The following is a 26,511-nucleotide window of genomic DNA, read 5'->3' on the forward strand; positions in this document are numbered from 1 at the left end:
AGTGCATGGTGATGTATGGGGTTCAGGTTTAAGCTGCTGCTGTCTCAGCTCCTCAACAGTCCTGAGCTGTGTGTGTGCTGGCCATGTGTACAGCTGCCTTCTCTTCCTGCACTTAGCTTACTCATAATGGCTTGTTGTTTTTTTGTTTTTTTGTTTTTGTGAAGGATTAATGCGCAGGCTCGCTCCTCACCTAGTTACAGAAGAATCACCCAAACTTCAGCATGATTCACATGAGAAATATAGACGTGTTCTTTTTAGTGACTTCACATGACTATCACATTTTCACATGTGGACTTTGCACATGTTATTTTTTATGTTCCACATGATTTTTTCTTCCCACATGAATCATTTATTTGATTCATTGATGTTCAACAGATTAATTCTTCCATATATACTTTTTAAATGATTCGTTTATTCTCACAATTTTTTTTTTTTGTTCACATTTCATTCATAATAATGACATGATTCATTTTTCACATTCGATTCTTTAAAAATGATTCAATTTTATGTTCAAGTCATTCTTTTCACTTGAATCATTTTTACATATGAGTCTTTTATTTTCACGTGTGACATTCATGTGTGTTTTTAGTCACTTGGCATGTTTTTGTGTGCACATTTTCACATATGGACTTTGCACGTTTTTATTTTTCCACATGATTTCCCCCCCCCCCCCCCCCACACACATGAATCATTTATTTGATTCATTTACTGTATGTTCAACTGACTCGTTTTTTTTTATTTTATGATTTTTATACGATTCATTTATTTTCACTTTTTTTTCACGTTTTATTCATATTGACATGATTCATTTTTTCACATATGATTCTTTACAAATGATTCATTTTTTGATTCATTCGTGTTCACGTCATTCTTTTCACATGAGTAATTTTTACATATGAATCATTTAATTTCACGTGAATTTTTTCCCACATGATTCATTTTTCAACTGATTTGTTCCTCCCCATTTCATTTATTTTCACGTGATTTTTTTTTTCTCCACATATAATGTTTACACATGATTCATTTATCTTCACATGAATCATTTTCATGTGATTTTTTCTCTCACATGATTCCTTTCTATTATTATTATTTCTCATTTTCATCTGTTTCATTCACATGAGTAATCTATTTTCACAATTCATTTTTTTTTTTATTAATTCATTCATGTACTGTACACTATCACTTTTTCATATGTAACACACGTCACTTCCCTGACCTAAGTCATTTTACAGAGCAATCAAAGGAGGGGAAATGACAGTTTAAAAGCAAAGACGTAGCAATTATTTACGGACTAAATTATCACATATTACTCAGGGCCTAACACGATGAAATGCACTTTCACATATTTTTTTTTTTCACATTGGCTCCTATGTGAAATGTATACGATTTTTGTGAACCAACAAGAGAAAGTGAAGAAAGAGAGGACGGAGAAAGAGGAGTAGACCAATATGGCCTGTGTATTCAAAGCAAATCTCCAGTGATCATCACCAGCAGGCTGTGCTTTACGGAAAACTGCTGCTGTTTCCTTTGAGGGCCCCCTCCCAGCCAGCCGGGGGGAGGTGGAGAATCACAATCCCACCCAGTTCAAGTGCTTTTTCTCTCTCTCTCACATACACACACACACACACACACACACAGGAAAAGCTGGAGACAGTCTCCACAGCACCTCACACCACAGCCTCAGTGCACCTCGGCGGCCCAAACGGGATCCTCCCCTACTTTGATAGTTGCTTAATTACTCATGTGACGGCACGCAGATGTCTGGGATGCTCCAGCTCAAAGTTCTACCGAATAACTCGCTGACTGACTGAGTGACAGGATCCGAGGGGAGGCAGACGTTTAAGGAGCGGTAGGTGCAAAACCAGGACTATTTATAATTCATCAGCGGAGCAGTTTGCGGGCTGTCACACAGCGTCCCTGTAGCACTGGGATGATGCTAAACCATGATGCTACTTGAAGGGCTGTCGGCTAAATAGTTCTTTGTGTACCAGGTGGCGGCAGGGACTTTGAACAGGAAAAGCATCTCGCTTCTGAAGTGTTGCTCTGCTGTCACGATTATGAAAGGAGAAAGTGTTGGGAAGGAGATGGGACTTGATTAACTTTCTATGTGTGAACGTTACTCTTATTGCTTTTATTGAGTTAATTACAAGGAGTTTTGTTGATTTGATTGTTACGGTTGTGCAACTTGCACACATTGACATCTAGTCATCTTGATAGAACTGAGAACGTTGAAATGGTACGGAATTGCAACCGTCGTTGGATAGAAATCAAGACGAGTGCAGCATAGGACTTTATTTTAGTTTTTTTTTTTTTTTTTTTTTTTTAATTTTGAAAGAATGAACTTTCTTCTCAAAGAGAGAAAAGAAATGTTTCCACCATCATTTATTACAAAAGAATTGTCTGACACACTTGTCTATATTGTGAGCTAATAAGTTTGACATCATTGATATTATTCAAATGAAATTAATTAGCAAGAACCACTGCATAAAAATCCAGATGTGTCATAACTTTCAAGTTCTTGAATTTTGAAATATGTACATACAGTATATACTTTATGTTATCTCAAATAGATTAAAATAAAAGGGTTTCTGATATATATATAGAGAGAGAGAGAGAGAGAGAGAGAGAGAGAGAGAGAGAGAGAGCGCGAGAGAGAGAGAGAGTAATCTAGTAAGTCTTGCTATAATTGAGATTTCAACAACATACTTTGAATGTCAAACAAATCAAAAGTATAATAACTGTAAATGACAGAAGTTTCTTGAATTTTGGAGATTAAAAAAAAAAAAGTTTAACCCTTCTTCTCAAAATTATTTAAAAAATATATTTTTCAAGGCAAGTAAAATCCAACACAAGTCCAGTTCTAGTCCAGTTTACAAATCTTTAAAACCAAACACACACACACACACACACACACACACACACACACACACACACAGGAATCTATTGATACACTGACTTTGAAAGAAATAATATTTTTAAATCTTACACTAGTCTATAATATCTAGTAATTTTGGTATCATTGAGATTATTACACTTATCTTAAATTGCAATAAACACTGGATAGGGGGGAAAAAAAACAAACAAACAAAAAAAACATCACAACTATAAATTACAGAAGTTTCTTGGAATGTTTAAAAACTCCCTAAACTGAAATGAATTCTCAAAACACCCCAAAAAGTCTTCTTCTACCCTAATTTATCACAGACCTTTCAAACTGGACCCACAGTCAACTCTGCACTGGTATTTACTTGTTTATTACTTTGTATAAGTCAGTGACATGACTTGCAACTGTGATAGATTTGCAGTTTCAACACTAACAAACACTCTTATCCACACAAAACCCCAGTGTTGTGTAACTGCTTGTGTAGGGGTCCAAAAAGTTTGCTTCTTTCATGTTGAAGTGGCTCTTTGTTTGGGAAACCGCCATTCTGAATCTTAAATCAGAACCAGAGGGAGAAATGTCTGTTGAGAAAAACCACATTCGTGGAAACAGTTCATGCAAGAAAGGCATCAAGAAGACAGTAAATAAATAAAAAGGACAGCCCAAAAGGTCTGGTGTGGCGCTTTGTGCCATTAGCACCATGCCATCTCTGATGGGAGAGGTGACATCTCGTCCCATAGCGTGACAGTAACTCGTAGTGGCACGCTCCATCTGTTCTCCTTCACTAAATGTCTTTTGAAGTAGTGAGGAAGTTTCACAGATCAGTTGTTGTACGTTTAAACAATTCTCTTTGATATTTTTGGCTGTATTCTGAGGTTTGCGCAGCAGCGCCAGCATGTGTACTGTCTTGAATTACAATGATGAAATGATGAAAATAAATCATAGATAACTTTAGTCATAAACTGAATTTCAGCACTAAAATTAATGTTCTTTCCTCTGTTTGTTTTTCTCTTGTCAGCCCTGGAATTTACATTAATTGGACTTTATCTGTGAATCAAGCAACGCAACACGTTCAGCAATGGTCCCTCTGACCCTACGCACGTTCTTGCTAACAGCCATCATGGCCTCCAGTGGACTGACTCAAGCAAACATCACCGAGGAGGTCGCCAACACCCTCTTTCCCATCTCAACCATCAAACCCATGGGACCTATCAGCCAAGCGGGAAATCTCTCAGGCTCTCAGAGCCATAACAAATCCTTACCCTTATGTAAAGAACCCACTTCCACTACAGAGACCTTCAGGATCATCAATACCATCATCTCATGTGTGGTATTTGTGGTGGGCTTGGTGGGCAACGCCACAGTCCTAAGGATTATCTACCAGCACAAGTGCATGAGAAATGGACCTAATGCTCTGATTGCAAGCCTGGCACTGGGTGACCTCATGTATATCACTACAGACATTCCCATCACCGTCTACAAGGTAGGTCCTCAACTCCCATAGATCTCCCAAAGATCTTTGTAATACTCCATCAACTTCTACATGGTTTAGGTTGGACACTACAGCTCCATAAAAGAGAGATTAATATACCATATACAAGTAATTCACAAGGATACATCTTCATTCACTAAGAAGAAATAAAATAGAATATAATAGATGTTTTACTTTATTATAGAAAGAAGAAATCATGACACCACAAATTAACTATTTACGTATTTAAAAATATATATATTATACATTTTATCAAGACTAAATGAAGCAGAAGTAAGATATACATATATATATATATATATATATATATATATATATATATATATATATATATATATATATATATATAAAATAACATACAGTTATATATATATATATATATATATATATATAGATATAGATATATATATAGATATATATATAGATAGATATAGATATAGATATCGATATAGATATAGATATATATATAAGTTATATATAATAACATATAGCTCAAATAGTTTTTTAAATTGTCACTAGGACCTTTTTCAAAATAAAGTCACTATTGGGGACTAAAAAGTCACTAACTCTAGTCACTAAGTTAGAGACATCCAGAAACACACCTGGATGTCCATGTTTTGGTCAGGCTGCCGTGAATAATTTAGCTAAAATAGACATTATTATTGGTACATTTCAAGTTATCCTGGTCTACCTCAGTCTGTCCCCTAAACACACGTACTATTTAGGTCGATGTTCAGATGAGATCTTGTATACAATAACACATCTATTTTCTAAATAGTGTAATGGAAATATTGCTCAACTTATCTCTGGTAGATTGTAAGTTTGAGTCTCTGAGAGGAGTACTCTACCACTGTCCTCTGTTAATCGAATATAGCCAATTGTCTGCAAATTCATGTGTATAGAAGCGTTAACTTTTTTCCCCCAAGCAGCCTTTTGGATGTCCTAAAAAAAAAAAAAGAGTAAAAACTTTTGGTTTGAAATGAAGATGCATCTTTTTCACGACACATTTTTTTTCATCTTCATTGACCAAGAAGCTGACCAGGTTGACAGGATACTTAACGAATAAGACCCTTAAGTGTTCTACAGTTTATCCCACTAGAGCAATCCATAAACGTTCAATATAGAATCCTTCAACAGAGGATTTTCATATCACAGTTGGAAGATCCTTAACTATCCCAAAGAATCCTTAAGGAATTTTTTTCTTTCTAAGAGTGTACATGTTTTCAAAACCTTTGAAATATACAGCTATCCCCCGAGGCTGGGTATTCAACCTGCTGATGCTTTGCCAGGTCTGTAAAATCATGCAGCTATTTTTAGCTCCTAGTTGTTTGAGAGGCATTTTGCCTTCAGTATTGTGTTCAGCACTGTGCTCAGTGGGTTTCAGGTTGAGGGATTGATCCAACCAGTCAATAATATTCCGTGATAAACACCATGGTTGCTTTAGAATGTTTCGAATCATTCTCTTCCTGCATGGTGAAGTGACTTCTCCTGAGTTTGGACACCTTTGACTGGATTTGATCAGAAGTCCGCTCTGGTACAATTTCATCTGGCCATAAGATTTGATCAGAGAACTGTGTTTTCTGTTCTTGAGGTCTATCGGCGATTACTCTTCAGTTTATTCTTTTCAGATATCGTGGAAAATGTTGAACAAGGTTCCTTCACAATTAAACATATGTTGTTTTGCTCTTACAGACTGTTCACAAATGCTGAGCTCACCAGTGTGTTCGTGCTTCCTAACAATCGCCTGCTTGCATCCATTGATTTTCTCACAATCACCGTTATGACTCTGTCTGATTGATTTACTCTGACTTTTACAATCGGGATGGTCTGCTGATGGTGTTGAGAAACAACAGCGATGGATTTCAGGTGCACTGTAGATCTCAGGTCGACTCTCGACACATTGTTTGCTCACATGTACGAGTTGATGACGAAGAGCACAAAGCTGACCCAGAAACAACCAGTAAGCCATGATTTGTTTGGATGATAGGACTTTTATTTTTTTATTTTAGTATTTTACAAAAGCTTGTACTTTGGCTTCATGGTTCTTTGGATAGCAAAGAGTTCTTAGATTTCTACTTGCAGGACTTCAAGCGAAGGAAATCATACATAGATCATTAAAAAAATCAAAACAGAAAAAAAAAACTCAAGGGTGCTTGATAGAACCTGAGCCAAAACAATCTAAATTACATTGCTGAGAAATTACTCAATACACATAGGAGATTTTGTTAATTACTTATACTTTGAAGTCCTGATCAAGGGATTTTACAAAATTGAATTGTTTAATAATGACGTAAATTAAGGGATTAACATTTAAATTAGGTTTTTGTGCGTGCATATAGTTAATAACCACGGTACAGTATGTGCAGATCTCAAAGTAAAAGCATGTAAAATAACAGCTGAGGAAGTTAAAAGAAGATAAATTTAAAAATATGTAATAAACATGTCATGAAAAATTGGTATATTAGAACATACTGCAAAATAAAATAAGAGGAGATTGTAATGAGTATTTTAAAACATTGATCAAGTATTTTTTAAAAATCTGTTCACTATTAATTTCAATCATGTAATCTTTAAAAATATGACAAAATAGATATAGACTTGACTTTCGTTGATATTTGCCACACATGTACATAATTCCGAGTCGAGTATAACACCAATTAAACAAGAGAGTAACTTATCAGTAAATGTAAATCTAAATCTGTTTTTAGGCTCTGAAAGTGTAAATGATTGGCGAATATTAAATCTAACATGTTCTGCGGTCATGTTTTGAATGTATTCTCAACTTTGCACTTATTACCTATGAAATCTCTACTCAATTCAATTCAATTTTAGTTGTATAGCGCTTTTTACAATGGACATTGACTCAAAGCAGCTTTGCGGAAATATATAAACACAGGATACAGATTTTACACACAGTGTGTGGATTAATTCCTATTGAGCGAGCCGGTGGTGACGGTGGTGAGGAAAAACTCCCTAGGATGTTAAGAGGAAGAAACCTTGAGAGGAACCGGACTCAGGAGGGAACCCGTCCTCATCTGGGTAACAGCGGATAGTGTGAAAGTAAAGGAAAGTTCATTATGGTTTTATATGAAGTCTGTTTTGTTGAACTAGTCCACTGTTCAAAGGAGACCCGAGTGCAAAACTGCATGTTGTGATTGCAGTCCCGGGGCCATAATAGCAACCGTAGTCCCAGCAACCACAGTGAGAATGTCCATCTGGTATTGGAGTTGATTAGAGCTCCATCCAGAGGTAGGGCATCCGAATGGATCAGGCAGGTCTAAAAGAAAGTCCTACTTTCTCTAGTAAACTAGTTTCACTTTTTCGTATTAGAATATTATATAAACTGCATTCTTACTACATCAGAGTACAAAGTGTGACAGAGTAGTTAAAAAAAAAAAGGCTGTATGGGGGGGGGGGGGGGGGGGGGAAGCAGTGATAAGGTTGTAAAAATGAAACAGCCACTCAGAGTTCAGTCTCCCAGAACAGTGTACTGAGGGTCGGAGAGTGTGTCATGATGAGAGAAGCAGGAATCAGGCCAGATAAAACAAACACAGGGAGCACTGGCCTTCCACGGCACGGTGTGTTATCACCCATTAAACTCTGCTCTCTTATCTCCTACGATCCTTCAGGGAAGTGTTAAACAACGCCGAAAAATTCAACAGGGTCAAATATCCACTTACGCAGACCATATGAGTCTAATCACATAATGTGTACTCTAAAGTGGATGATTTCATAGCAGATATCTGAGCGCAAATAATTTTGCGCTGAAGTAGAGTGACTGTCAGCACACCGAATTCAATTATTTTACAATAACAAAAGTGTATTCTTCCTCTTATATCACACCAATTTAACCATGATTACGCTTTCTCATGAATTAAAGAACATGCCATAGGTTTTACCCGTTTCTAGTTACAGCTACTGTTTGTGAAAACATCCGTGAAACAAGTTGTTTCCTGTTATCACTTACATTATAGCAGCTATAAACAGTTCTTACCTCACCAGCGTCTCTGTTTTAGACATACACACCTGCACGCACTCATGCACTGTGCTGTGCTGTGTGTTCATGTAGTCAGGATGCACCCGTGAGGAGTTTCCTCCACTACCTACATCATACATAATCCTCCTTCCTCCTGTTTAACAAAAGTCAGTTCCTATCCACAAGAATACTCCAAGGCCACTACAGCCTTTCAGACCACCAGACCACAGGAACTCGGAGCAGCATGAGATCTCTTTGTCCTTCTTGGGTTCCTGTAATAGATCACAGTCTAAATGATGTGATACACACACACTAATGGGAGCGCAGCGGTTGACTTCTTTAACAAACAGCCAGAATGCAGAATCAGGATTAGATTAGCGTCCATATGGACCATGGACCAATGAACCATGCCACTGCCTTAAGCCATACAGAGGGAGACGTTTTGAAATCTTAAAAGTGGCAGAATAACATAATCAATGCAAGATGTTTGACCTTAGACCTTAGAAAATGTTAGAGAGAAAAAAATGCGCATCGTATTTCATTTAAATCCTTACAGACTGTATAAGTACAGACAGACCCCTGTTGTATTATTGCTGTATTACGTATGCCTCGCCGCTCAGTTAAAAGATCCAATGGGTTATTTTAAATCAGTGCTATGACGCATTTCCATTATGAAATAGGAAATGCGTCATTTCTGGCAGTGTTGTTTACATTCGTTAGGACAGTAAGACAACAAGTTTTCCTCCATGTTTCTCTAATTATTATTCATACATACCGTTTGAAGCCTCTCTTCGGCTTGCTTGAAGGGTCTTTGCAAGTATTGTTACATATCTGATGAATATCAGGTGTTCATCTTTGGGAGCTCTGGCAAACACTGACTGTAAAATATTGCTATTTATAGAGTAGTAAAAGAACCGGAAACACAGGAGCCATGCTAGAAGAACACAGAAGTAAGTGTTTGTGCAAAAAGCTCATTGGCTTTGTTGGTAAATAAAACCTTGTTGGTATATCAGAGTCTAACAGAGACATATTAGCACAGATTGGCATTAACATTAAAACCACTGACAGGTGACGTGAATAACAATGATTATCTCGTTACCGTGGCACCTGTCAAGGGGTGGGATATATTATGCAGCAAGTAAACAGTCAGTTCTTGAAATTGATGTGTTGGAAGCAGGAAAAATGGGCAAGCATAAGGATCTGAACGACTTTGACAAGGGCCGAATTGTGATGGCTAGACGACTGGGTCAGAGCGTCTCCAAAACAGCAGGTCTTGTGGGGTGTTCCTGGTATGCTGGTATGCAGTGGTTAGTACCTACCAAAAGTGGTCCAAGGAAGGAACACTACTGTAGCACAAATTGCTGAAAAGGTTATGATAGAAAGGTATCAGAACAGACAGTGCATCACAGCTGGCTGTGTAGCTGCAGAGTGGTCAAAGTGTTGACCTCTGTCCTCCACCGAAAGTATTAGAACTGGACTAGGACCAGTGGAAAAAGGTGGCCTAATCTGATGAATCATGCTTTCTTGGGTGCATGTGTGTTGCTTACCTGAGGAAGAGATGGCACCAGGATGCACTATGGGAAGAAGACAAGCCAGAGGAGGAAGTGTGATGCTCTGGGCAATGTTCTGCTGGGAAACTCTGGGTCCTGGAATTCATGTGAATGTTACTTTGACACGTATTGTACAACCTACGTAAACACTGTTGCAGATCAAGTACACCTCTTGGGGGCGGCTGTGGCTGAGGTGGTAGAGCGGGTTGTCCACTAATCATAGGGTTGGCGGTTCGATTCCCAGCCCACGTGACTCCATATACCCCAAGTTGCTCCCGATGGCAAGTTAGCGCCTTGCTTGGCAGTTCTGCTACCATTGGTGTGTGTGTGTGTGAGTGTGTGTGTGTGAATGGGTGAATGAGACACAGTGTAAAGCGCTTTGGATAAAAGCGCTATATAAGTGCGCCATTTACCTCTTCATGGCAACGGTATTCCCTAATATCAGTGGCCGCTTTCAGCAGGATAATGCGCCCTGGCACACTGTACAAATTGTTCAGGAACGATTTGAGGAACATGATAAAGACTTCAGGGTGTTGACCTGGCCTCCAAATTCCCCAGATCTCAATCCAATCAAAAATCTGTGGGGTGTATTGGACAAACAAGTCCGATCCATGGAGGCCCCACCTCACAACTTAAAGGATCTGCTGTTAACATCTTGGTGCCAGATACCACAGCACACCTTCAGAGGTCTAGTGGAGTCCATGCCTCGACGAGTCCGAGCTGTTTTGGTGGCACGAGGGGAACCTACACGATATTAAACAGGTGGTTTTATTGTTATGGCTCTCTGTGTACATGCATAGTTGCACAGTAACCTGAAGAAATATTTTTTTGTGTGTTACTGAAGTCCACACATTACTTATGCATTTTTGGTCCAATTTTAACAGCCATTTCAAATCTGTCAAACGTCATTTTGTATATCCATTTCATTCACATAGATAGTAGCCTGCGCCTTTATGACTGAAAATAACTGCCCGGGACTCTTGCCAAGATGGCCACTGAGTGGACAGACTTCACTAGAAGGATTTACTCGCTGTATTAAGTGCTGACAAACATGTTATTTGGGAGACATGGACATCCATCTCGCAGGACCAATTTACCTGTCATACAAAGGAAGTCATACACTATATGATTGCATTATACGAAGACCAGCACTCCCAAAGTTCACTCACAAACTGAAAGCAGAGTTTCATTACGAGCAAGCTTGACCTTGAACTTAAACCTCTTCATTTTCAGTCCCGCTGTTTTAGCTTAAAGGGAAATACTGGAAATACTTTTTTTTTTAAAAATCGGAGACTTTTAAGAGGAGATTAAACACGTATCTATTCTACTTAGCTTTGAATGAATTTTTATTCATGACAATGACAATCGAATGTACTTTATTCTCTTTTCTGCTCATTACATATGTAAATATATAGTACATTATACATACATAATATACATTATATAATTATACATTAAATAGAAATTTAAGCAATGTTTTAAACTTAAGTCTTCGACAATGAAGACAGCCCTATATGGGACATATTTCAATTAAGCACAGCTGACTATTGGGTTTCATCCTGAACCACACCCAGTACATTATGTTGTGGTGGTGTCTTATTTATATCAAACTGTTTGGTACTGCGGTATACAATTTTGAAGAGGATTTGTAGTCTCCTGCCTTTCTGTCTCCTAAAATATCAATCAGATACAGCAGCTTGGGAAGCATCTTCCTTAATATTTCTTCTCTGAGGATCCTGTCATAAAGTTGCAGGGCGATCGATTCTCCTGCCGTAATCCAACTAGCAGCTATATTCACAAAATCATAAATGCAAAGCCATTTCACCTGCCTTAATGATAAGTAATGAAAGGCAATCTCGCTTTGGTTCTCTTGCAGCTTCTGATGAGAAAATGGCCGCTGGATGACACCACCTTCGGCGTCGTCCTGTGCAAAATGGTGCCCTTCATTCAAAAATCATCAGTCGGCATCACTGTGCTGAACCTGTGTGCACTCAGTGTGGACAGGTACGTCCTAGTTTTGACTGTGTCCTTCTTGTGGTATGTATTTTGTAGCACATTACCAAAAATGAAGCGAATGGTGGGTAAACAGATTTCTCAAACAGTTATAAAATGTTATTGATCGGATTACGCGATTACAGAAAGATTATTATTATGGAGAAGCTTGTAATGTACAATACAAGACAACACCAACTTACCAACTGGTGTTTGCACTACTTACAGTATGTACTTAATGTTAGCAGTGTACAGTATTAATATCTAATACAGGACCCCCTATACAAATCCGTTCCTCATATCACGTTTTCCCAATCCTTTCAGCATCTGATTTAACCAGACGTCTGATTGCTCATGAGATTGACGTATGTGAGAAACCAGAGATTGTACGAAAGCTGTGTAGAGCTGTGATTTTGTTCAGTTCAGTTTAGCACACTTTCACTGGTTAGACCTTTAACCCTGAGGCTCAGTTGAGGAGAAAGTGTAGGATTTCAGGAGTAGGTTTATGTTTGGGGTCAGAGTCGGGGCAAGAGCTTAAACGTGATGGTTTGCGTTACTCAAAATGCTCGGAGGGTGTTTTTTTCTTCTTCTTCTTCGCCGTTTAGGACAGAGCTCTACATACATCTGTCATAGATAAAGCAGTCCTATTTCATTTTTAAATATTACATGGTTTATAGCGTGTGCTTTGTAATTAGCTCTCGATATCCACCATCAGATCAGTAACATATGGTGCCTAAGGTTGTTTTCACAAACCGAGCGAAGGAATTCATGCCCCAAAACAATTTTTTAACCTCAAAAATATTTGGAAATATCACATTCTGCGCAAAATACTACAACACATTAGCTACTGTGGTGTAAATTAATTAAGGAGTCTTATGTTTTCTCATGGTAATAGAAGTGATATGACTCACGGGCCGCAGTCACACCCCGCAGTTTCTGTAAAATCAGTTCCCATGAAACACTCAACAGGAAAGATTAATGCATTCGCTCATTTGGGGTGGTGTCTGGAAGAAGAAAAAAAAAACACCAGATGTGGGTTACTGAGGCCAGAGACTTCCCAGAAGGGTTTAGGGTTGGCTATATGGTCACTGTTTTATATTTGAGGCAAAGAACTCATACACAAGGTACACTTTGTCAGTAAAACTACAAAGAAGTTACGATCACCTTAACATTCACACCTTTTCTGAATGAATTGGTTTGTATTTTAAATTTGAATATCAATGTTTCACTGTTTTTATGTTTAGTCAATAAACCCTTGTCGTATTTTCACTATACATATATGCAAACCCGATTCCAAAAAAGTTGGGACGCTGGGTAAAATGTAAATAAATGTAAATACAAACAGAATGCAATGATTTGCAAATCTCATAAACCTATACAGTGGGGGAAAGAAGGATTAAATGCGTCAACATTTTTTTCAGTAAATATATTTCTAATGAGGTTATTCACATGAAATTTTCAACAGACATCAGCATTAACTCAAGAAATCTGCAAATATAAAGAATTCACAACGTTAAAGTCCACAAATAAAGTTATGTGTAATAAAGTGGAATGACACGGGAAAAAAGTATTGAACACGCTAAGAAAAAGCAATTCTCCGAGGCACGGAACCAGCCGAAATCTGTAAGTGGTTAAAGAGTAATTATACCTCCTATCTGTGCAAATTAATATCAGCTGGGTTACTAAATTGATGGTCTATAAAAAGGCTTTTCGTAACCAAGGTGCCACACAAAATACCTCTTATGATGGGTAAAACAAAGAGCTCTCCCAAGACCTTCACAATCTTATTGTTGCAAAACATATTGATGGAATCGGATACAGACGTATTTCAAAACTTCTGAATCTTCAGTAAGCATCATTGGGGCCATCGAATTCCATTCCATCATCAACCGGCCATGCACAGGAGCTCCACGCAAGATTTCTGACAGGGAGTCAGAAGAATAGTCAGAAGAGTAGCCCAAGAGCCAAGGACCAGTCAGAAAGAGCTCCAGAAACACTTGGAGGCAGCAGGTGCCATCGTCACAGAGAAAACAATAGGCAATGCACTCCACCGCCATGGCCTCTACGCGTGCTCACCCTGCAAGACTCCAGTACTAAAGAAAAGGCATGTCGAAGCTCATTTAAAGTTTGCTACAACTCATTTGGACAAGCCTATGAAATACTGGGAGAGTGTAGTCTGGTCAGACGAGAGCAAAATTTAACTTTTTGTCTGTCATACTACACACCATGTTTGGAAAAGGAATGGCACTGCACATCACCTTAAAAACACTACACCAACCAACAGTGAAGTTTGGAGGTGGAAGCATCATGTTGTTGGGCTGTTTTTCATCACATGGTACTGGCAGACTTCATATAATTGAAGTAACAATGAATGGAGCCCTTTACCGGGAGATTCTTGTGAAGAATCTGCTGCCATCCACCAGGATGATGAAGATGAGACGTGGGTGGAGCTTCCAGCAGGACAACGATCCAAAACATACAGCAAAGGAAACTCTCAATTGGTTTCAGCGAAAAAAAATCAAGGTGTTAGAATGGCCCAGTCAATCACCTGACTCGAATCCAATTGAACAAGATTTAAAGACAATTTGTTTTGAAATCACACCTGAATACTGCGGCCCATTAATTTCTTCATACAGGAAGTGTCTTGAAGCTGTCATTACAAACAAAGGCTTCTCCACTAAGTTTTAAATAAAATTCAGTTAGCGTGTTCAATACTTTTTTCCCGTGTCATTCCACTTTATCACACATAACTTTCTTTATGGACTTTAACGTTTGGATTTCTTTATATGTGCGGATTTCTTGAATCAATACCAAAGTCTGGTGAAAATTTCATGTGAATAACCTCATTGGAAATATATTTAGTGAAAAAAAAATGTTGACACGTTCAATTCTTATTTCCCCCACTGTATGTTATTCACAATAGAACATAGAAAATACATCAAAGGTTTAAACGGAGTAAATGCACCATTTTAAGAAAAAAAAAATGGTCATTTTGAATTTGACGGCCGCTACACATCTCAGGAAAGTTGGGACGGGGCAATAAACGGCTGGAATAGTAAGTGTTACTAAAAAGAAACAGCTGGAGGAACATTTTGCAACTAATTAGGTTAATTGGCAACAGGTCAGTAACATGAATGCTTATAAAAAGAGTATCTAAGAGAGGCAGAGTCTCTCAGAAGTAAATATAGGATGGAATCTGGATGGAAGCATTTGTTGCTCTAAAGCCTGTATAAACCTTAATTTGACACCGAGGTTATGAGACATGCACTGGCCTTCTTTGTTTCTGACACATATATAACTGTTAGCAACTTTGTGAGTACTACAATGCTGACTCAGGGCGGGCACAGCTGTGTTTGATTTATATCCAGCCAGCTTTGAGGAAATGTCTCGTCTCATCTGATTCACAACCCAGTCTCTCTGTTTACGCATCTGAAAGGTTGATACAACGCCACTTGGTGAAATAATAATGACCCATCGTTGTTAAACAGGGATTTACAAATGAGTCATGAAAAATATAGTTCCGCATCAAATCTTCATGCGCCATTTTACAGGAAACACACACGAGAGAGGAGTTATTAATGCAACACACAAGCAAACACGGGATTGATGAAAGGAGAAAAACAAGCTTAACCATAATCAGTGGTTCTTTAATATTAACACACAGAACACTGGATTTCATTCAAATTATATTAACTTCTTTCTGTCGTAAGATTGTGTGCAGATTGTTCTGACATTGGTGGATATCACACTCTGGAAGGAATAACGCATGACAGGAGCAATCCACGCCATGGTGGTGTGATAACAGTTTAACACCATGCTTTATTCCTTCGTATAACACAGTGATTTACCATCTAATACGCTTTTAAAGCATTAAGAAGTGGCACATTGTGCTGTATTAAGACTTTTTGCTTTTATTGTTATGGACCACCCATAAAACAAATTACTTCCTGTTCACACTTACGTTATAACATCAATAAACAATCGTTACTTCACCAATCTGTCTTTTTTAGTTCTCTTGAAGTTAATAAGACAAAAGCTTGACATGTTTCTAATAAATCACTGACTGTTACAAAGCGCTGACACTGTAGATTTCTTCTATAAACGTTAAATAAATGTCTCCACACACACACAAAAAAAAAAAACGCCTCACCATAGCAACAATTACATGTTTTTCTTTTGTAAAATAACAACATGCTTTTAAAATTTGTTTATTAGTCTTAGATTATGTGGTGCGTCTGCCATACAAGTGCATGTTTGTGAGATAACATTCAACCAAGTGTTCTTTGGGCCGTTCAAGCTTCCTAGATGGGTTCTAATTGGAATCTTTTATGGAGAAACTATCTGGTTTGTCAAAATCAGTCGTAATCGTTGAGCGATGTCATTACTAAGCCCTTGAGAAATGGCCTTTACCCCTTTACAGCCCCAAGGGCTGTAACACAATAGTTGACCCTGTGCTCTGACCTCAACTTCATTCCATGTGAAAAAAAGAGTTTTCCTTGTGGTTTACTAAAGTTCATACAGTGGGGTCTAAAAGTCTGAGAGTTCTAGTGAAAATGCTTCTGACTGGCATTCTTTATGAATTAAATACAAAGGGTTTCATTACAAATGATATCAGTAATAACCTGAGTGAAAACTTCAATCTTGGGAATTTTTATATGAATTTCAGAGTTTCTTAGTATTTGGTACATCCCCTTTTGTTTTGCTTTAATGACAGTGTGCACTCGAGCTGGTAATGGACTCCACAAGTTTGTGTAGAACCTGATGATCTATGTTAGATCAAATCCATCACCGTGTCATCTGAACATGTGCTTCAGTGGAAGTGATAAAACTCACGGAAAATCTGACCTTTTGTACAAAGGATTTCATATCACAAATTTGACCTAGAACTTGTGCAGAGTCTTGAATACTGAATAGTCAAAATTTCCTCTTTTGTTTTAGAATTTGCAAAATTCTAATGTAAAAATGTTTATTTCCAGTTTTAAATAATCCCAGATTTTCAATGTGGTCTCAGACTTTTGGACCTGACTGTACATAAATTTTCCACAGTGACTACGTTTACATGGACAGCAGTAATCTAATTATTGACCTTACTCTGAGTAAGATAATAATGTGATTAAGGTGTTTACATGAGTCGCTTTTAGAATACTCCTGTCATGTTCCCGTTTTACATGTTTTAGAACATAATTAGATTAACAGCCCACGTCATTACGTCACCGCGCCACGCCGTCCGACGTCCCTCCAGAATTTCACGTATCGACATACAGTTCGTCTTCGTTATGGTACCGTATACAGTTTTGGGTGTTTTTATTTATTTATTTTTTTTACCAACGCTTTAAGTGCAGTTAATTATTTGTCATGCTGTACGTGCTAATAGACAACCGCTTGAAGCGGTGGGTGTGTCCCAAATCGCGTAGTTACCGTCTATATAGTAGCCGAGATACATGTATTTTTCCCCACTACAGGCCTATAGTAGGAAAGTATGCGATTTGGGACACAGCCGAACTCTCTTGTTCGCCGTAAAACGTAAAACTGCCGTGTGTGATCGTGTCCTGTCGCAAAATGCGGTGAAAACTCTCACACGACGCTCATAATGTGATTAAGGTGTTTACATGTCACTACTACACGTCCATAATGCGACTAAAACAGGAGTACTCCACCTGTCTTAATTAGATTATGGCTTACTTCGATTATGACCTTAATTAGATTAAGGTAAGTAAAAATTGCTGTTTACATGGTAGTTTCTTAATTAGAGTACAGTCTTAATTGGACTAAGAGTGGATTATTGTTGTCCATGTAAACGCAGCTAGTGTTAAGACTAAACCTAAAAGCCAATCCACTTGAATGATAATGGAAGTGAGAACCAATGACTGCATAGTGCAGGTGTAATTTCCAGCCAAAGTCTTACACACCCATTTTTGTTGCTCAAGTACTTCTTAAGGCGATGATTAGATGGTCATGTGGTCACGATTATGGTTAAAGCTAAAGTCTCCAGGAACAGGGTTGGTGACCACTGGAATAGTGTATACGTAGGTCTGCATGTCATAACAGGGGATGGAAAAGTGAAGCCAAATTGTCTCTAAAGCCCTCTAGTGGCTGGCTGCAGCACAATTTTTAACCCCGACTATTCCCATGTAAGTGAATAGAAAACTAGGCAAACTTGCATTAAACAACTTGCATTCTTTTTCGAGAGTCTTCTGTTGTTTTGACAATTTCATTTGACCCTGATACTTTCCCTAATATTTTTCTTTACGATAAATGCGTCTAATGGGAGCTGTTTGATGATAAAAAAATATTGCGTGTTTGAGTTGATTGACAGGTTTGGACATGACAGTTGAGCCCCATGAAACTGTCTTAAGTCCAACATACCTAACTGGCTATAGCTCTATGCTGTAGGTTGAGCACTTAAGTGTATGTTAAATACATGTTAAATAATGTTAATCAGAGCTGCAATAGGCACTGCAAGAGTATACGTTTCTCACGGTTCAAGATGAGTGTGTCCTGCTCAGTGTGTTTCTGTTTCTCTCCTTTACAGGTACAGGGCTGTTGCCTCGTGGAGTCGTGTTCAAGGAGTCGGCATTCCTTTACTCACCGCTGTTGAAATTTTGCTCATCTGGGTGCTGTCGTTCATTCTGGCCGTGCCTGAGGCGATAGGGTTTAACATGGTGTCCTTCTCCTACCGCAACATGACTTTCCATACCTGCATGCTCAAACCTTCAGACTCCTCCAAATTCATGCAGGTAGAACATTCACTGCAGAAATCCAGCAATGCAATACACACAGTGCAATGCTTGGGACAATATAAAGTATCTCATCTTTCCTTTAACTAATACTTTGCAATGGATCTCCTAGTGACACTGAGCATGTCAATAAGATATTTTAGCAACACAACTGTTAGATTGATCCTAAAATACCCAGTGCCATGTCATCTGAATTAATAACAATGAGAAAAGAAATAGAAGAAAACCTTCTTAGAAACTTTTTGTTCTACCTTGTTACTCTGAACATAACTGTTACAGTAGAGAACTCCATTTGAATTATAAACCAGCTTATAAAATCTTCCCTAAACCATAGTATGTTAACTAGCTAAAATTAGTTTTAAAAGCTTAAAACTAGTACCACTGTCTGTACTGTTATATAGAATTTCTCTAAAACTTTGTATATTACCTTGTTGCTCTGAACAAACTGTTACCAGTAGCACCAGTAATAAACTTAATAACGTAATAAAAGTTCAGTTCTTAAATTTTTAAAACATTTTAAAAACTAGATAGAAAATAGCTTTTAAATCTTAAAATTAGAGCCATGTAGTCTCTTTTTTAAAACTTTTTATTCAAGCTTGTTGCTCTGAACATATCTAGTGACAGTATCATAAATTAAACTTAGGCTCATTAAATAGCTACAAAGGGTTTTTTTGTGTTTTTTTTTTTTTAATTAAAACTATTGCTATATAGAATTTATTGAATATGTATATTAAAAAATATATCAACAAAATTATATAAGAAATATTGTAAAAAATTCTATATAATACTTGAAAACATCCAATTTATCAAATTTGTAGCTGTAAAAGTAAAACCATACTACTGATCCATTGCTCAATAGGTGCTTCTCAAGACGCCTGTAGACATCTTTAACTCCTAACGTAATGGGTGAATTTGAAGAAGAAAAAAAAAAATCAATGAAATTTTGTTGAATGTGATCCAATTAGTAAGAATTAACATACAAGTAATAGTTTGCACAAGTATTTAATTGTGTGCATGTTTAATGGTTAGAGTACAAGATATTTTTTATTACTGTTTGATGAGCAGAACATAAACCTTAACTGTACTTGTTTGTTTGTAGAGTTCTATTATGTAGAGTCATGTAGAGAATCTCTGTCAAACTCACGAAAAGACAAGAAAAAATAAGCTGTTTTTCTGTTTCCAGAGTTTTGTTACAGAACACTCTGTCTCAAAGCCTTGATGAACTCAAAAATGCTCGAAAATAGAGAACAAAGACATTTGAAAGTAGAATAAGATGGAGACAGAGGCAATCCAGGGGGGCGCACAGAATTGGGGTTTCTTGCGCACGAATCTGGAGAAGTTAATTGATGACAGACCTTAACAGTGTGCAACTGGAAGCAGAAAGCTGAGCCACATGCGTGGAGCAGGAATGGACTTTCTCTTGCGTACTATAAGATCAGTCATAAAACTCTGAGTCATTACAGCAAGCTACTATATTAGTGTGCTTGTTCCTAGACATACATCTATCTGTGCAGGTCATATCCATCATGCCAGCTTTCATGGCTGATTAAGTTAACCTGATAGCTTTGTGCAGGGCAGAGTATTCAGAAATGTTGAAAATATTCCAGACTATATATATATATATATGACTAAATATAATTTTTTCCCCCTAATTTATGAGAATATAGATATTTTTGCTTAAAGGAAGCTTAACCCAGCTTTCCTTCATGTGTAGTGTATGTACAATGTTTGCATTTAATTTTTTTTTAATCATGTGTGCATTAAATCTGTCCTACCTCCAGCTATATGTACAAGCGAAGGACTGGTGGCTGTTTGGATTTTATTTCTGCATGCCACTGGCCTGCACAGCAATTTTTTACACCCTCATGACCTTTACGATGCTCAGCCACAGGAAAGGAACTCTCCGGATTGCCCTAAGTGACCACCTCAAACAGGTAAACAATGCTAACCATTACGCACTGTTTATGGGGGTGGGAATCGTTGGACACGCCCTTTTTACCCCTTAGTACAAGAGTTAGAAGTGAATGCAATGTACATTTTAAACCTATTTCAAATACAACAGTGGTTCTTAGGGTGTCATTTATTTCTTAATGAAGGGTGGTGCTGTGGTGTGGCAGGTAGTATTGTCACCTCACAGCTTCAGGGTTCCCATTGCTCCTTGGTGTGTAATGGTGCCCTGTAATGGACCCACATCCCATCCAGGGTGTATCTCAGTGGCATACCCAGTGTTCCTGGGAATAGCTCTGGATCTACCACAACCCTGACTAGGGTAAAGCACTTACTGAAGATGAATGATTAAACAGAGGTTTGAAAGGTACACTATATTCACTTGCCCAGGGTGAAACATGCAGACCAAAGGTACAAAGTGTATACCTTTGAGGTTCCACCCCAATGTGATGGGTTAGCTAAAATGCGTGCTTAAATTTTTGGGGTTAGTATTACAACAAAACAATCCTTGAATTAATGTAGATCACTATGTACAATATTCATTGTTTAGCAATCTTTTTAGTAAAGTTGTGTATGAATGTCTTCGTAATGCTGATGGTAATGCTAATAAATTGGTAATGCTGAATGTTGATACATTTGCATGCCGACAAAGGCCAATCAGATCATTCGTTCACAGCACAGCTGATTTGTGTTGAGCAATGTGCACAAAACTCCATAATAGGTAAAGTTCGCAGACAGTTGAAAATATAGATATATATATCATATATAATATATAATATAGAGCGGCAATCAATTGAGCTTCACATTTGGAAGTCTTCTCAAAAGTAAATGTAGACAAACTTAGGAGCTTTCGTAGGACACAAACGTGTCCAGCGTACACCAGAGTCTGTTTTTACGAACGAGCCTGGAATGTTGGCCTCTTTCTTTTCTACAGAGGCGAGAGGTGGCCAAGGCCGTTTTCTGTCTGGTCTTGATCTTTGTGCTCTGCTGGATCCCCCTGCACCTCAGCAGAATCCTGAAGAAATTGGTGCCCAATCCTCGTGATGAAAACCGCTGTGATCTGTACAGGTGAGTGATAATCCATGTCCATACACTGGGATGCTAAACGTCCGTTCTTGTGAGACTTGTTGTATCTTACATGAGTTGTTGGGATAGTACGTTAGGGATAGTACGTGGGAACCAGCAGATCCTAATCCCTCCTTCTGATCACCTTCTGAGCAAATCTGTGTACCTTACACCAGTTGTTAAGTAGTAGATAGTATCCGAGAACATTCTAGAAGCTGTGTATTTCAAAAGCTGGTGATAACTGATAAATGAAATCACATTTTTTAGCATCCTCTTGATCCTGGACTATCTTGCCATAAATCTGATCACCATCAACTCCTGCATCAATCCCATCATCCTCTACTTTGTCAGCAAGAAGTTCAAGAATTGCTTTAAGGTGAGTGAAGCTATACATGCTAACACAAGCCTCCTAACACATGCTAAGCATTACCACTGCCCCCTTTCTATGGGCCTCTGCAATCTGAAAGCTGTGGGTCTGACATTCTTCAACAGTAAAAAAGCAATGCTTGATTCCTGGAATTGCTTGGACCCTTACCAGTACCTTATCCATCACAGGCACATGTAGAGATAAGCAGAAGGGGTTTGAGGAACGAAGGGTAATAATGGATGTCATGTAATTGGTGTCAAAAATCATATTAAAGAATAAAGCCGTGGCCCTTTCAGGGATTTCTTTCAATCAAAAGGTTGTGGTGGTATATGATGTATTATGCCATATTTAGCTAAAATTACACATCTGTGATTTCAGTCTAAACTCTGTAAGTAATGTTGAATATTTCTCAATAATTTTTCCTTATTGTTTCCACTATTGTAGTCTTGCTTGTGTTGTTGTTGGCGCCGCTCAATGAACCAAGTCACCAGCATGGGGCAGATGAACGGCACAAGTAACCAGGGCAAAACCCAAGATCCCAAAAACCTCCAGAATGATCGTACCATCCAGAAGTACAGCTATTGAACAAATTTGTGATGTATACTGCATTACAATTATTCATTTTGGCAGATGCTTTTTTTTTTTTATCTGAAGCGACTTAGAATTGAACTGATCAGACATAGAGTGACGGTTTGCTGGTACTGGGATTCAAACTCACAACTGTCCGATACGTAGTCCAGAGCCCCTAACCACTGAGTCACGACTTCCCACTCATAGTGCCACCTCTGGTCTGGAAGACCAACCGAGTTTCGTCAGAACCGAGATTTGCAGACAGGATGGAAGACACCACCCAGTCATCTATAATGTCTGAAGTTAAGCTTTCAGAGGAAACTAGTACTATTCTGTGCTGGACACAGACGGACTGAAGCTGCTTATACTGTATACTGTATATGTTTTCATACACACAACACAATGGGGCTGATGTATGCAAAGTCCTGCTCCCAGAGCAAACATTCCCAGAATCTTCTGCGGGGATGTTTTGCCGTGAGAGAGAGGGCAAGGGTGGAGGGGGGTCAGCAGGATGCAGCTGAACGTCATCTATAAATGAACCCAATCAGAGGCCCAAGAACACACAATAAGTAGGCTACACAAATACATGTATAAGCTATGTCTACACTTTCTCAAGGGACAGGAAACTGGAGGAAGGAAGAGTTAAGTAGTGTGTTACAAATCCTGCATATGGGTGTAAATATGGACTGCACAAACCTCCACCAAAAAAACCCCCCAACTCTCCTCCTTCCTTCCCATTGCTGCTTATGAGTGCGGTCTAAATTCAGATCTATTCAGATCCAGGAAGCCTGATTTTACTTTCATTCATACTCATATCCCTCACTTCAGAATAGTGTTTTTTCTAACCTGAATGTCTCTTTTGTTTTATTTCGATGGGTTAGTCTCAAAGGTCCATTTTGTACAGTGCAACGGTAAAGCATTTTCACAATCACAGATTTTCTGCATTTTTGGAATCGATAATCAGACATCAACTTTTAGCATCCTGATCGGATTATTTGCTGTTGGGTTTTTGTAGAAGCATGCTCAACAGCACCACCAATGGTTATAAGACAAAATACACAGAATGGTATAAAGAAGCAAGAAGCGAGACTGGGGCTGACTTCTTTCTAGCCCGGACTGTAGATTCATGCAGCCTGTCAGTGATAAGTCATGTCTCTCGTGTGTTAGAGAGAGTGTATCAGAGTTGTAAGATCATAGCAGCTAACTAGCACTCAATTCAACACCTAGCGTGCAACGTAGCTAGATTAGCAAAAAGTATGATGATGAATAATTGACATTGAAATTTCTAAACAGACTAAACTTCATTAAACAGCTAAATTTTGTCTGTATTTAGAAAATACAAAACTACAGAACACAAAAGGCATTTCCATACAAATTCCAAGTTGATTTGTATCTTATATGTATTCAAAATTCTTCCCATCCATGTATCTGATATTATTGTCATATTAGATGGATGAGACTGAATGAATATAGACTGCACACAGTTTTCTGTTTCCTGATAGAAACCAGAAAGATCCAGTGTTCACCCATCTGTTTGTAGTTTTATACTTAAAAAAAAAAAAAACAACAACAACAACAAAAAATTCCCGATCTTTTGATGATCATCCAAGTGTTTTATTCCAAAGCTAAAACAAACACTCATGTCAGCGGTTGCTCCATCAAACACTGCATTCTTCCAGATTTATAATTTTTTTTTTTACAAGTAGGGTCATGAACTCTGATATATTCTGATAAATTCAGGGAGATACACTGTTTTTGTCCATTTATACCTTTCTTACATATGACATTGATTAAAAATCCAATCACTTTGCCAACTTTTGTTTGAATTTGTCCCCATTTCTAAAAGCCCTTCTAAAAGTTCTTCGTACATTGCTTACCAAATCCAAATTAGAAATATACCGTAGCTACAAGAAGCGATTAAGGGACCAAGCACTTTCTGGTTCCACCCCTTAGCGATGGAGGAAGACCAGACGCCATTGGTACTAGAAGCCATTGGGACCATTAGCACTAGTAAATTAGATGATAATACATCAAGCCGTTCCTGAGATATGGCCACACTTCTTGTTTGGCAACAGATATTTGGGGTGGTCTCATGATTCTGTGATCCAATGACACCTCCAAAAGATGTATGCCAGTTTTACTGTTGGTAATCAGACAAATTCGCTCTTCATTTACAATTGCAATTATTTTTCTAATCCCAAACTGTACCAGTATTCTAAATTTGCATTTCAAATGAATTAATATATCACCACTCATTATCAAAAGACCGTGTTAACGGACAACGTGCTAAAATGCAGGAAATCAGAGATGGCGAAAATATTCATTTTTCATTGCACTGTACACGAATTGAGGAATTTCTGCTACTGTGTTCTGTATAAACCTGCTTCCGTGTTTCAATACTGCTTCATATAATCGTATAGAAGTGTTCCGAAGTTCTCTGTGAACACATAACCGAAATGAGAAGGTGCTCTGAAGCTTGATTAACTGTTGAAGGAACACACATAGTGGATGATTCCTTCCTGAAGTCTTCCAGCTGGGTTAACTTCTCTTGTCTAGCCATTCACTTAGAAATACAGAGGATAATGACTTCTGACCCTCTTCAAATTTTAGAATTAGCTCACAGAGGCTAGCCAACTTCAACAAACCCTTGGTAATAATGTTGAAAGGGAAAAAAAAAAAAAAAAAGACCATTCTAAGTTCAGAGCGAGGGCTTGGGAACGAAGAGGCCTCTGCATTAAAGTGAAAAACAGCCAAGAGGTCTAAAAATGTCTCTTTACTTGTAACACTGTGAATGCTTACCTATTACTCACTGTGTATACATGATGTATTATTTCTATTGTACATATTTACACTGAAGTATATAAGTATATAAATATATTCCGAAATTTAGCGGGAGTTATGGATTCCTCGTTGGAAGATTAAATAAACCAGCGTATATGAAACGTTGCAGTAAATAGCATCAGGGACAGAGGGAATTTATTGGATGCGTTAATTCATTAAGTTGTTTAGAGTGAGACGAGAAACCAGAAATGATTTTTTGTTTTGTTTTGTTTTCAGCTGTTGCATTGTATATGAAGAATCAATCGCACTTTTCATGAAAAGATTATTTAGATTGTTTAGATTTAGATCTATACTGTACAACATTGTACACAACTTTACAGTATGCAAACCAGTGCCAGTGTTTTAGTGTCCACTAAACATATCAGCTTTTTATTTGTATTTTATTATATTATTTTTGAATATATTCATATCACAGAACTGATCAAACCACTTCATGATGTCTCAGTGAAACGAGAGATTCGGTTCATAAGAGCAGCTCGCTTCTGATTCATTTCCAAACCGGGACTCATCGGAGTCAACCTTTGACCCACACAAATTCATTCGAGTGCCGCCTGAGGATTCATCCCTCACTGAGACCCGGAAATGAATATTAATAAGTTGTTATTAAAAGATATTTTGTTTGTTATTGGCTCGGTATCTGTACGTCTCAATGTTTTTAATGTGTTTCAGAGTGTTTATGTACAGTATGTATTCTTTTTTTCAGAAAAATAAAAATCTTATAAAGCATTTGTGTTGCTGGTCTGAGAGAAAAGTCGCATTTACATGTGGTTTCTAGACACATTTTTATTATGGTATGTTTCACGCAGTTTTCAAGTGTAGTTCATGTAGTTTTTATTTTTCCACATACAATATTTCCAACCTTCATTTATTCTTCATTTTTTTTATTTAATTCCTTTTTTGGTGATTTTCTCATATAATTCATTAAATTTGCGTGTTAGTTTTTTGTTTTTGTTTTTGTTTTGTTTTTTACATGTAGTTCTTTGGGTTTTATTTTCCACATGTAATTTTTTTTTTTTTTTTTTTACACATAGGTCTTGTGGTTTTATTTTTTTATATAATCACATACGTATTATCCATGTAATGTCAGAGTATA

The 26,511-nt window shown here is 37.8% G+C and overlaps 1 protein-coding gene across 1 annotated transcript; it reads left to right on the top strand.

The window, feature by feature from the left end:
* The first annotated feature begins 970 nt into the window (after positions 1-970).
* On the top strand, positions 971-26,144 carry ednraa (endothelin receptor type Aa). The gene is made up of 8 exons (XM_053622087.1): positions 971-1,849; positions 3,900-4,364; positions 11,776-11,903; positions 18,424-18,628; positions 20,410-20,562; positions 21,510-21,643; positions 21,908-22,016; positions 22,452-26,144. Exons 2-8 carry the CDS (start codon positions 3,960-3,962, stop codon positions 22,590-22,592), a joined length of 1,275 nt encoding a protein of 424 aa, XP_053478062.1. The 5' UTR covers positions 971-1,849; positions 3,900-3,959; the 3' UTR covers positions 22,593-26,144.
* The last annotated feature ends 367 nt before the right edge of the window (positions 26,145-26,511 follow it).

Source organism: Ictalurus furcatus, chromosome 3 (genome assembly GCF_023375685.1).
Source record: "Ictalurus furcatus strain D&B chromosome 3, Billie_1.0, whole genome shotgun sequence".
Lineage (NCBI taxonomy): Eukaryota > Metazoa > Chordata > Actinopteri > Siluriformes > Ictaluridae > Ictalurus > Ictalurus furcatus.

Bases quoted from the DNA above. Each gene is read 5' to 3' on its own strand.
- ednraa (XM_053622087.1), top strand. From the start codon at position 3,960: ATGGTCCCTCTGACCCTACGCACGTTCTTGCTAACAGCCATCATGGCC. The intron at 11,904-18,423 runs GTACGTCCTAGT...TCTCCTTTACAG, and splicing joins TGTGCACTCAGTGTGGACAG to GTACAGGGCTGTTGCCTCGT. The intron at 22,017-22,451 runs GTGAGTGAAGCT...CCACTATTGTAG, and splicing joins AGTTCAAGAATTGCTTTAAG to TCTTGCTTGTGTTGTTGTTG.